Source organism: Montipora foliosa, chromosome 12, assembly GCF_036669935.1.
Source record: "Montipora foliosa isolate CH-2021 chromosome 12, ASM3666993v2, whole genome shotgun sequence".
NCBI lineage: Eukaryota > Metazoa > Cnidaria > Anthozoa > Scleractinia > Acroporidae > Montipora > Montipora foliosa.
The window spans coordinates 15,982,743-15,995,027 of record NC_090880.1 but is presented as its reverse complement, the minus strand read 5'-3'; the positions used below and the strand labels follow the sequence as shown (position 1 = coordinate 15,995,027).

Sequence of the window (12,285 nt, the reverse complement as noted above, 5' to 3'; positions counted from 1 at the left end):
ATATATGTAACATAATATCTCGTTGTTGTGGCAAATTGTTTAACAACAAACGCTCATTAATTTCACTTTTCAATCCTGATTCAAATTTCTCATTCAAAACTTGAGCAGGTTGCATTATGTTATATTGATAAAATAAGTATGAAAATATTTTCACTGAGGCGTTTTGAAAATCGTATATGAATAAAAGTAAGAATAACAATAATACTTAATTTATTTTCTTCAGATCATGGAAATTCAAGACTGAGTTAAATTCTCTTTACCTAGGTGATGTACGATTTTTAAGCGAAATCATGATGTCATGATGATATGCCCTGATCCCGAACCGAAGCTACGTTAGAAAGTACTGCTTTGTTTCACACATAAAATGAAGCATGCTCTAACAATTTTGCAGTGAGCATCCTATATTTTGCTGCCTTTCTTTTAAAACGAACATCAAGAAGTAATCATCAATTTCGGAAAACTAACCTTGTGAAGTGCAAAATCGTCCAGGGACTTCGGCAAAAAACTCGAATAACACGAAGAAGACAATTGCGCATATCATGATAGCTCTAAGGGGTAACTGCTTCAAAGATCATAAAGCTCACGGTGTTATAAACTTGTAACTGAAATGCTGAGAATATAACAATTAGTTCGGTCATAAAATTTTAAGAGTTGTTTCAAACCACTCAGTCAGCCAATAGGAAGACAATGAATTGAAAGTCAGTAAGCCCACCAGTATTTTGAGTGTCGTTATTGCATACCCATGGCGTGATTCTGGCCTAATTGCTGGTTAAATCCAGCGGTAATAAAGGACAGGTGAACTTTATCTTTTTCCAAGGAACGAGGGTGTTGTCCAAATTAATGTAAGGTGGCTTTGAAAATTGGAAATTTCACGACGAATGTACGGGATAATTAGCGCCTTTGACACCCAAGAATTTATCAGTTTTTGTTTGCTAATAACTGGCTCGTTTCCAAAGCTAAAAGGCTTCAATTGGAGATTTGACTGAGTTCGACAAGTTCTTTTACCTTTTGAAGTCAAATTGTAAATAGGAGGAAACTCGTATGTTGATGAAATAAATGTAAATTGTCGTTCTTCCAGGGTGTAATAGGCCTTAAAGTAAATGCTAAAGAAACCTTCGACTTTGACTTCTGGAGAGACTATTTGAGTCACCGTATTATGTTAAAAAGGCTTAGGCGCGCTACCACTCTGTGAAACTGGAAAGGGTTAAAAATAAATTAGTAAACTAGTGGATACTGCATGTAACAAGAAGATTCCATCTCAAGAGACTCAGTGCAGCTCGTTCCAATAACTCCAGGAAGAAAGGACATTTTCATGGTCTGACATATTTTCGAAACTTTTTTTAACAACTTTGCCGATAGTACTATCACCGATTGCTAATTACTATTTTACAATAAAAAAATGCTGTGAGAAAGAAAAACTGCCAGATCGGAAAGTACATTTTTATCTGATGATTCAAATAATCGAGTTTTTATTAAGCGTATTTGAAACCAGTTCACATGTATGTTGGCCTAACTGACGGTGTTATATGTAGACCTTCTTCATAATTTGGGCACAGGGTATTTTTGTTTGTATAATAACCAGTATTTGCCTGCTTTCAATCTCTACCAATGTAAACTTATATTTATTGTCCACATAATAATAAGAAGATTACACGTTAGCTATGAATTTTATGTTCTCGTGGCAAGCGCCAACGAGCGAGATATTGTTCTTCCCACTCGAACACAAAATTCATATCTTCTCGCCACCGTGTAATATCCTCTATTTACTTCATTCATCTAATCATTTCACGGCAATACATGAGTTGGCCCCCAACTGTTTGCCTTCATAGCTCAGTTGGTAGAGCATTGCACCGACGCTTATTTCCCTTTCGTAAACGGTCGTTGCCATTTGAAACGGTCGTTGCCATTTCTCAGAACGGTCGTTGCCATTTGAAACGGTCGATGCCATTTTTTAGCTCTGAATTACACTCATTAGGTCTAAGAACTCAAAAGGTTGCGGTTACTGGGAGTTGTGTCTCGCTGGTCATATGAGTTAGGGTTCGGGTTCGGGTTCGGGTTCTGTTTAGGGTGAGGGCTAAGAACCCGAGTTCGAGTCTATTTACGGACTCTTTTTTACGGACTCTTTTTTCCTCCAGTTTTTATTTTATAAATGTTTGTTTTTTTTTTCCTTTTTTGTCTTAATTTTTGTTAATATTTATTCTTAGTTTGTTTCTTTTAATTTTCTTTGAAGTAAAGTGTGTAGTCGACCGTTATAAATGGCATCGACCGTTTCAAATGGCAACGACCGTTTACGAAAGGGAAATTTGTTGCACCGGCTTTGGAATTCCGTTGAAGCCATCTGAAATTTTCACGTGTCTAAAAGAGACAACCGCTTCGATTGTGGAGATAAAAGCGAAGACCACTTCTCCCTTTAACGATCACGACTTCAAAAGAAATTCTCATTTTCTCATTTCACTCGCACTTCTGATTAAATGGGGATTATATGAAATACAACTGCTTAGATGGGTTACGAGTGCCGGTGTAAGCAACCCTTGCTTGAATAACCCAATCCGGCTGCCACACCGGTTTTACGGATGAAGGAGACCAATGATTAAAAAAATAATAGTAAAGCGATTTTGATTGATTAAATTTGTTCGCATACAAGTGGATATGTTGCCGGTAAAATCCGTTCTCAGGTTGCATCCGTTTTTAATTAGGTTAAAGTGGTGATTTTCATGTTACCAAGGTTGAATATACACTCAGATAAATTGAAGAAACTTTGTTTGATACCTAAATTAAGCCTAGAAAAAAAAAAGCAGGGTCAGTTTAGGATTATTTTTGGTTATTCAGTAAATGGATATCAGGTTAGGGTTAGGGTTAGGGTGAAAAGAACCGTGTCGGGTTGAGCATGTTCGTCGTTGTGGTGTGGTGGTAAAGACACAGGGTTAGACCTGGAGGGTCCGAGTTCGAGTACCGGTAAGTAAATAGTACACTTCTTTGCGCCTTTGCTATGTTGTTATGTTGAGACTGAATGGATAATTGTATGAATGTAGAAACCAATAATATGATACAAAATATTCAAGAATTAAAAAGATATGTTGAGATGCGTAAGAGAAACCAGGCCTACTCTGGAACCTTAACTTGCCTTAACTCGCCCTAACTCGCAGCTTGAGATTATGTTCAAATTTCCTTATCTCGCCTTAACTCGCCTAAACTCGCATTATCTCGCACACCCTCGCCCACTCTCACCACTGCAAAGTGGATACCAATTTAAATGGGTCTGGTCCATTCAACCAAGATTCATACCGGTCCCCCCGGGAAAAGTGGTCCACGTCAAAAGGTTTTGAAATTTTTCTGGTTGCACTGAACTGTTCCATTGAGCTTTGGACCAAAATTTCCAGAAATTTTGGTTGATGGATCGCACCCAATACCTCAATCCACTCTCAGGGTAATTTCATAATTAATCCACAAAAGACACCAAAATATAGGGATTTTAACAATTTTAAACAATAGTAATTTGTAAGTCCCATCCTTCTGGAATTTCCAAATAGCCTCTGTGATAAGGGTAATTCACTAAGATTTCATGAAGTTTTTCTTAGTACTTAATGGACAGTCAATGGAACTACCAGGAACAACCTGAACATGCACTAACTTGTTACCTAACAAAAAGGTTTGCTAAGTATGGCAGAAATTCCAGAGGCATGGGGTCACAGGGTCTGGAGAAACCAGACTTATTGCTAGTATTTTGGGCCACAAAGTAAGTGACATAATAACTAAAAGTAGAAACAGTGAATCAACGAAAACTTTTTCACGACATAATAAATTTACTTATACTTCTAAGCGAGACAAAGAAATACAATTTAAATATAATAACAGAATGTTAATAATTTTTCTTTTAAGCTACATGTACTGTAGCTAATGATTTACAATAACGTTTTGCGAATGTAATGCATGGAAGCTGCTTACGATAATGAAAAATCAGCAGCATAATTATCATCTTATAATCTGATGAAGCTTAATGAAGATTCTAGCCGACAAGTCTGGGATGTAGCTAGAATCTTTTAAATACTCGACATACGTACTGATTGCAGTCCATATTTCTCAATTATATTAAAAGTTACCTGGTACAAGAAGATCTGTAGATTGGTTCCACGTGACACCCTGTTTGGCTTACACTGTAGTCAAGCTGGCAACCATAAGCCATGATTCATAAAGACTTGTTACATTTAGCCCTTAACTGAATAAAGGTTTTTGCATTGATACTTCGTTCGCCATTTTCTAAAATTACCCAGGGCCCTCTCGCTCATCTCATTGTCCTGGGAAGTTTTGGGTGGGAAGCTTCAACATGGCGTACATGACATCAAAACACATTACAACATGGCTGAGCCGGTGGACATTTTTGTAAAATTAGAATGTTCATCATCACTGACAACTCTTAATTAAGGGTTTGCGAGACAAAGCTGATAATGGAAGAATGAAACCCGGAGGGAAGGTATAGGCCGGTGCTTTCAGTCCTTTTTGGGGGACTGATAGCTGCTTTAAATTAAACTACAGTACATAGAGTGCATATTCAACCTAGGTAAAATGAGGATCATCAATTCAACCTAAGTAAAAACAGGTTCAACCTGAGATCGGATTCACTGACAAGAGATACGTATACCCTGAAGTTCATTTCGTCACGATTTTATAAAAGACGTAATAAACGTTTTCCTCGTGCATTGTTGACTTACATAAGCACTTGAGCTCTTTTGGTAGAGATTGCACCGCCATCGCAGATGGTTCCAATCCTGTTGGCCTCCTAAATTTTTCAGGTGTCTATAAGTCCAATAAAATGACACTAATTGCTATAAACTGTAAAGTGATACTAATTGTCCAGTTAAGTTCGAGGATCACTTCTATTATCTTTCGCCTCTATCTCTTACTTCAAACATACATTTCTTTCAGACAACTATATTTGTTGTTATTAATAACTTAATAATCACTGGCAATGATAGTGATGATATGATGATTGATCACAGGGACAGAACTTTTAATGCAGGTGAGAGGTGCGATGATCTGTTTAAATTATTACAACTTTTGCAACTTCAGGAAAGGCCAAAACCTCCGTTTATGCGCTTTTTACTGCACTAGGATATACCCAATAGTTTTAATGTATCTGTCTCCATTGTCGGCATTAAACGAGGCCACGTTTCCGCACGTGTTGGTGTCATCGCTAGGTCCTCCAGTACCAAAGCCGATTCTGGAGTCACAAGTTAAGCATTCATGACGATTGTTGTTAGCAATTATACCAATTCTTGCTTTTGGGCCATTTCTGGCAGCATCATCGCCACATGCTGCATTGAATCCTTCTATTTCGCACCTCTTTTGTAAGGACCCACTTGGACCAATCAACGACTTCCATGAATCACGACCCAATGATGTGGAACGGTAATTACCATCGGCGATCAGCGCGTGCAGGGATGTGGCTTCCTTGGGAATGACGATGAAGTTTGCCTGCTGTCCGATCCTCTTCATACCGATGCAGATCTTGGAAAAATTTGTGTTCCAGTAGACTGGTAACTTTGTCTCATGGTTGTCAAACAAAATCTGTCCTGCGCTGACATTGAACTCTTTATCGCTGCTCCATAATTCAGAATCGAAGTGAAACGTTGGCTAAATGCAGACAAAAACATTTGTTAGCAATAAACCTGGAGATCCTGACAACATTCTAATATTTGTTTCATTTTTTCTTCTCAAATGCTATGGCGTAATCCTGTGCGCCAGGAGGAAGGCTGCATACATTTCACGAAAAAAATTTAAGAACAGATCACGCTCATCTTTAGACTTACCTTGCGACCATCAATCTTCATGACCAGCGTCCATCCTCCACCTCCACAGTCTCCAAGCCCTTGGCTTGACATGTGACAGTACACACGAATCTTTCCAGAAGGTAATTGCAGAAGGTAGTCCCCATTTTTTAAAGTCCTAAATCAAAGAAAGGCATACGCAGACCAAAATATAGACTGCGAGCAGTCTCTTTTTCTTCAGATTTAGTGAGAGCCAATCACGCGCGTGGCCATTTGCGTGTCTCGCTTTTTGGTCGACGGACTAAAGAAAAAAGAGTAACTGCTCGTAGTCTAACCAAAACATTGACTGTTGCTCAAAATAACACAACACAACTGACAGGTGACCCAAACTTATAATTTGAATGCTCAGTCAACGTAACGGTTTGTAGGGTTTATATGGGAAACATGAAATGCAGAAAAAAACCGGCTAATATTAGTTTTCAGCGAAAAAAGTAAATAAAATATACTTAATCTTACTTCGCCTTGTGTCCTTGTGTCGATTTGAGGCGTTCTGGGCTAGTTTTGAAATTTTCTCCTATCCCTCATTAAAAGAAGACAAGGGCGGAAACTCGCAACCTCTGAAGCCACTAATCATTCCGCGATCGAGAATGATTTAATCCCAAAAATCGGCCTTACGAAGATTTTATGCCGAAGCGAGAATACAATAAATCAACACTACTAAAATTTCGGCATTCGGTGGAAAGATATCTTAACGCCCTCCATTCAACAGAGGCCTGCAAATTTCCTCTAAGCCCAAAATGTGCAAGGTCAAATCAAATGCTTGATGCTCAAATCGTAAATCTTTAACGAAGCGGCAAAGAAAATGCCACGCACAACCTGTCACCGAAGAACAAGACCTGCAGAAGCTAAAATCAAGTGGGGTTTTCTCCTTGTCGTCATCTCTCTCCTTGTAGAGGAATGTTTGGTTCCATGTTGTCCTGTTTTCTGCAGGAGGGGCCGTGAAGGTCAATTAAAGAAGCTTAACGTCGACGAGCTTCAAATTTGAAACGGATGCAGAAGGGAGAAAGTACGCAACAATGGCCCACGATGAAGTGTTCAGGTGGCTTAAAGGAAACCTCCACTAAAACAAGAATACAACTTCAAAATACTTAACATAATGTTTACTATCAAAATTGTTCTAACGTTTTTTAATGGAATCGTTTGTATCCGAAATAAATGGATTTCAAAAACGCTTGTTTTGGTTTTCAAATTTCCTGGGCGCCGCCATCTTGAATAATTGTGACGTGTTATGGTTGCTCTTTTGTATTTGCACAAAGAGCTTTTGTTTTAAAACAATAGGGCAATCATGACACGTCACAATTATTCAAGATGGCGGCGCCCGGGAAATTTAAAAACCAAAACAAGCGTTTTTGAAATTCATTTATTTCGGATACAAACGCTCTTATTGGAAAACTTTCGAAAAATTTTGATTGTGAACATTATGTTAACTATTTTAAAAATATATTCCTGTGTTAGTGGAGGTTCCCTTTAAACGTCATTGAAAGAAAAGAAAGAGAAGCCAGAATGTACGAAAACGAAAACCAAGATGACGGCTACACGGCCCTAAAACATTATCTTCAGAAAGCCAATCCGTAATTGCTGATTTTCCCTCGTCTTCAGCGAAGCCATAGAAGCTTTGATATCAGTCCAGTTACCGACAGATAAACAGTGGTTAGCCCAGCAAATTTATGTCAAGGTCCCTGTTAGTGCAAAATTTTCCGTCGGAACTTCCACTAATCAAGCTTGACGATATTAAAGATGTCGCTGTCGTACGATGGCCCACAAAGGAAATGCTGCAAATACAGAGAAGCGCTGCAAACAAAAAAGATGCGCTGCAGACAAAAAACGAACGGTGCAAACAAAAAAGATTGCTGCAAACAAAATCGAACGCTGCAAGCAAAGAAGATGCACTGGAAACAAAAAAAGGAACCGCTGCAAATAAAAACAAACACTGCAAAAAAAAAAGGGTCTGTTGTTTTTCGCGGTAAGACCACTGTTTATTTTTTACTTTGTGAAGTTCTCGTTCCTTTGGTTGGACTGCCTGAGCATCCAACCATCAAGTTGTTGTATTTAGTTATGTCTTTTGAAGGGGAAAATAATTAACGTTCGGCTGAGCGTAGCGAATTAGAACGTAAATGTATTTTCCGCTGGTATGAAATTTATGCAGTTCGCTAGCAGATGTTTCTCGTGTTTGGTTGGAGCACGCCGCTAGGGCGTCTCCAGGGATTTCATGATTAGTTGGTGTTTAGTATTTAAGGCTTAGAAGAGTTGCTAGATTCCTCTCGCTTACGTTCTCCATCCTGGCGTTTAGTTCATTTTCCACCCACCCGCCCGCTCTAACCTCTTTCCCTGTTTTCATCCAAGTTATTTTCCTGCTATTTTAGGCCGTTCAGAATATGCTTCAAGCAGCAATAGGTACCCCTAGATATATATTATCAGTTATATGCGAGGGTTACCGTTTGCCTTTTCGGAAACCTCCCCTTGGGTATACATCCCGCAATAATCAGCTTTGGATCATTCTGAGTTTGTTAACGCAGCCATTCTGGAGCCCTTACATTCGGGTAGAGTTATGGAACTAAACAGGCCTCCTGATGTTGTCAATCCTTTGAGTGTGTCCCCCCCCCCCCCCCCCCATCCCCCCAACGGTAAAAAGAGGTTAATTCTTGATCTCTGTTACATCAACAATTTTCTTATTTAAACATGGAGTCAAGTACGAAGATTGAGATTGCCTTATCCTGTTTCCAAAAGGGTTCTTTTATGATAACTCTTGATCTTAGAAGCGGGTACCGCCATATTGAAATTCATCCAGATCATCTGAGGTTTTTGGGGATCGAAGTGTCTGTCTGTCTTCTGCACCTTACATTTTTACTAAGTGGCTTAAGCCGCTTGAGAAGTATTGGCGGTTCAACGGTGTTAATATTGCTTTATTTCTTGATGATGGCTGGACCGTTTCACCTGTGCGGTCCGAGCTACTAATGTTTGGTCTGATTTAAGGAAGTCAGGGTTTATCACCAATGATGAGAAGTCTCAAATGGTGTCAGAGTCAAGTTCTCGAATGGTTGGGGATTATATGGAACACCTTTTAAATGGCATCATTACCATTTCTGAGCGACGGGTAAAATAGTATCGCTAAATCTGTTAAGATTCTCTTGAGTAATCGTTTTGGTATCAGCACGGGAGTTGGCCTCACTGAGTTGACTGAGTTGAGGGTGGTGTCGGATTCTCCGTACAGAATGTCCAATTATGTAGTTTATTCGGACGCAAGCGCCACAGGGATGTGGTACTCACCTGGATATCAATGGGGAGCAAGTTTGTAAATAAGCAATGGAATTTTGAAAAGCGTAGAATAAGTTCTACATGGAGGGAGTTATCTCCCATTTTGTTCGCTTTACATTCGTCTTTTACCCTTATTGTTGGCTCTTACGTAAAGTGGTTTTGTGATAGTCAAAGTGCATGTAAAATCATACAAGTGGGAAGTATGAGAAATGATTTACATGGTATTGCTCTTGAGAATTTTCAGCTCTGCACCAATAATGGTATAGAGTTAGAAGTCCAGTGGATCCCTCGCACTGAAATTTAGAGAGCTGATTGTATTAGTCGAATAATCGATATAGATGATTGGCAGATTTCAGACAATTGTTTCATGTCTTTTAGAGGAAAGCTTGGGGGGTTCATTCAGTGGATTCTTTTGCTATTCGTTATTTGCATATTTCTAGGGCCATTCCCATTATAGTCGTGCCCTTTTGGCCGTCGTCTTATTTCTAAAAGATTTTCTAGATTTGTGGTAGATTGTGTTTTCGTGCTCCTGCTTTGGATCAGGGGCGTAACACCAATTCGTTGTTGGGTAGTGATAGGTTCAGTGGGTTCATTTTGGCTGTTTGTATAAAGTTTTCAGTCTCTATAGCTTTATTGTCATGGGACGCTAGGTCCATGTTTTTCAGTGGATAAGAGGCACTGGCCTGATTTTGGGATTATTGCAATGTTTTTTTTTTTGTGGATAAAAGGTACTGGCCTAGCCAGACCTAGGAGAGCTATTTCGACATTACTGAAGTCTTAGGCGGATTCTACAACGAAGAGATATAAGAAAGATTTTGAAGTTTATTGAATGTGATGTTTCCGGGGTTAGGTTGGTGCCTCCTTTTCCTGTTAGTTTATGGTTGCTTATCTTTTTAAGGTTTATAAGAGTTCTAAGGTTGGATTTGTCATAATTTGGAGGCTGCTAGGCGTGATAAGCCAGTTGGTGTTTTAAAAAGGCGCCTATATCTGCTGAGATTATTGAGAGTATCATTGTTAAAGTGGTACTATGATCAAATTTTTACCCCTTGGTTTTTTTGACTGTATCACATAGAATTGTAATTGTAATTGTATATATTAAGAGGTTAGCTATCCAGTATTTCCCAGTTGCTCTTTTGAAAAGGTATATTTCCATGTGTAATATTGAACTTTCCAGTTCAGTTGCTCTTTTTCGTCCAGTAAGATTTCTTAAGTCCACCAATTCTTACAAGTTATATGCAGTTAAATTATCATATACCAGATGGAGGGAAATAATCGAAAAGAAATTTTACGACGTCTTCAGAATTCTCGCGCGCTCATTGGCTAATTTTCCTTTCAATAAGCGGACAGACACATAAATTTATAATTTATGCGATATTGACGCGATATTGGTAGCGTCAAATTGAATAAAATTGAAGTTTCTGGCATTTTTTGTACCGCGTTCTTCTCGTGTGTTGACTTAATTTTGACTCCTCTATTATCGCCTCTTGGATCCACAGCTACTTTGACGATGTTATCACGAAATTCATGATCAACAACAGGACAGACGCATGAAAAACGGACATCAATTTGTTAAAATTACGCGCAAGTCGTCTCCTAAATGACGCAATGTTTTTGTCAAGTCATACAAGGAGAGGCATGAGATGCAAGTGCGCACGTGAAACTGAACAAAAGTAACTATCTATCTATCTATCTATATACATATATGTATGAAAAGATATATAAATTCTAAATTCCAATTATATGCACTGGTATAATCTTAAGGCCTCCCTTTCACTACAACACTACAAGGGTAAGACCAGCCATTGTTTTCCAAGATGTACTCAAGATAATCAAGGTACAAATTGTCTTCCGCCTCACTCTGGCAGTGTTTTTCCATATCCTCTGCCAGATTTTCAGGCACCGAAACTAAATATCCTTCATGGCAATAATATTCTGGTAAAAAGTACATAACATCTGGTACCAGAGGAACAGAACTGTATGAAGACGTAGAAATCTTGTGACTATTCCAGTGATCTTTCACTTTCTTTAAGGTGTCCTGAAAAAGTTTTGAAAAACAGAACCACAAGCGTTCCACATGAAGTATATTCCCCAGACAAAGCAATCCATAATTGACCAAGTCCTTGAACAGGTTTATCCATAAATTCAATCTGTTTCGCCTGAAAAATAACCACCATCGTCCTTCAATTCGTGTATTGGCAGGTGAGACACAGTATCTATGAGACTTTGCACCTGCTTGATCATCTTGTTGATTGGTACGAAAGACGCACTGCACGGAAGCGGCAATGCAATTCTCGGATCCACAATCAGTTACAAGAAGCAAAGGGCAGCCACCTATTTCTTGTACTTATTTGAGGTAGAAGGCCGCAAGTACTGTTGGGTCATTGTTACTTCGGGCTACTTCCAACCATAAAATTATTCGACTAAATCCATCCACCGCATCATGCATAGGGAAACAATATGGTTTTAGCTTGCCGTAGCCTAGAAAGGAAAGAGTTTGCGCATTACAAATTGAAGGGGATTAGTCACTAACCTGCTCTCCTTCCAATGGGAAGGGCGTGGGGGTAATTGTACTGTATATTTAAACATAATTACCGTCTATATTCCACGAACCATTAGCTCCCTTTAAGACGAACGTTCTTCTCTTCAAGCGTCGAGATTTCCTCTCCTCCACCCAAACAGGATCAATTTCCTTCATAATATTTGCCACCAAATTACTGGGAACATGAATATGGTGACGCAGTCTCAGAGCATGCCAAATACTTCTGTACCCTGATAAACTTCCAGGGCCTCTCATTTCCTCACGCACGACACTTCTTATTTTGGAATTATCTATTATCTAGACATTTCCTTTCCTTTCCAATCCAAGAGATCTCAGACATCTCTTAAGTGTTCGCACACACATATGAAGGCCTTCCCATTTTTTGAAAAGACCGAGAATAGCGTCATACCACGATGAAAATAGTGCTCTATCACATCGTCGATATCTTTTTCAGCCACGCATTTTTAACATATACTGTCTCGAGCTTCCACATCTCCACAAAAAGTACAAAACCTCACAAATACACTCTTTGTTCTGACAGAACGGTGTTTGAAAAAGGAAGGGAAACGCTCATTTCATATGTACTGAGTCCCACTGGGAGAGTGCGCGCGCATGATGTGTCTTTTATTTGCAGTGTTCCTTTTAAATTTGTAGCAGCTTCTCTTT

At 39.0% G+C, this 12,285-nt stretch overlaps 1 protein-coding gene and 1 pseudogene across 2 annotated transcripts in view; both read right to left on the bottom strand.

Annotated features, from left to right (window-relative positions):
• Nucleotides 1-476: 476 nt before the first annotated feature.
• The window catches only part of LOC137978830 (uncharacterized), a 49,118-nt gene continuing 37,309 nt past the window's right edge, over nt 477-12,285 (bottom strand). For both annotated transcript variants that reach the window (XM_068825924.1, XM_068825925.1), the window contains exons 5-6: nt 5,808-5,943; nt 477-5,631 (exon numbers count right to left, since the gene is read on the bottom strand). In XM_068825924.1, coding sequence (XP_068682025.1) covers nt 5,098-5,631; nt 5,808-5,943 — 670 coding nt within the window. In that variant the 3' untranslated portion in view covers nt 477-5,097. The remainder of the gene's footprint in view (nt 5,632-5,807; nt 5,944-12,285) is intronic.
• Nucleotides 10,817-12,285, bottom strand: part of LOC137979864 (uncharacterized) — a 4,166-nt pseudogene continuing 2,697 nt past the window's right edge.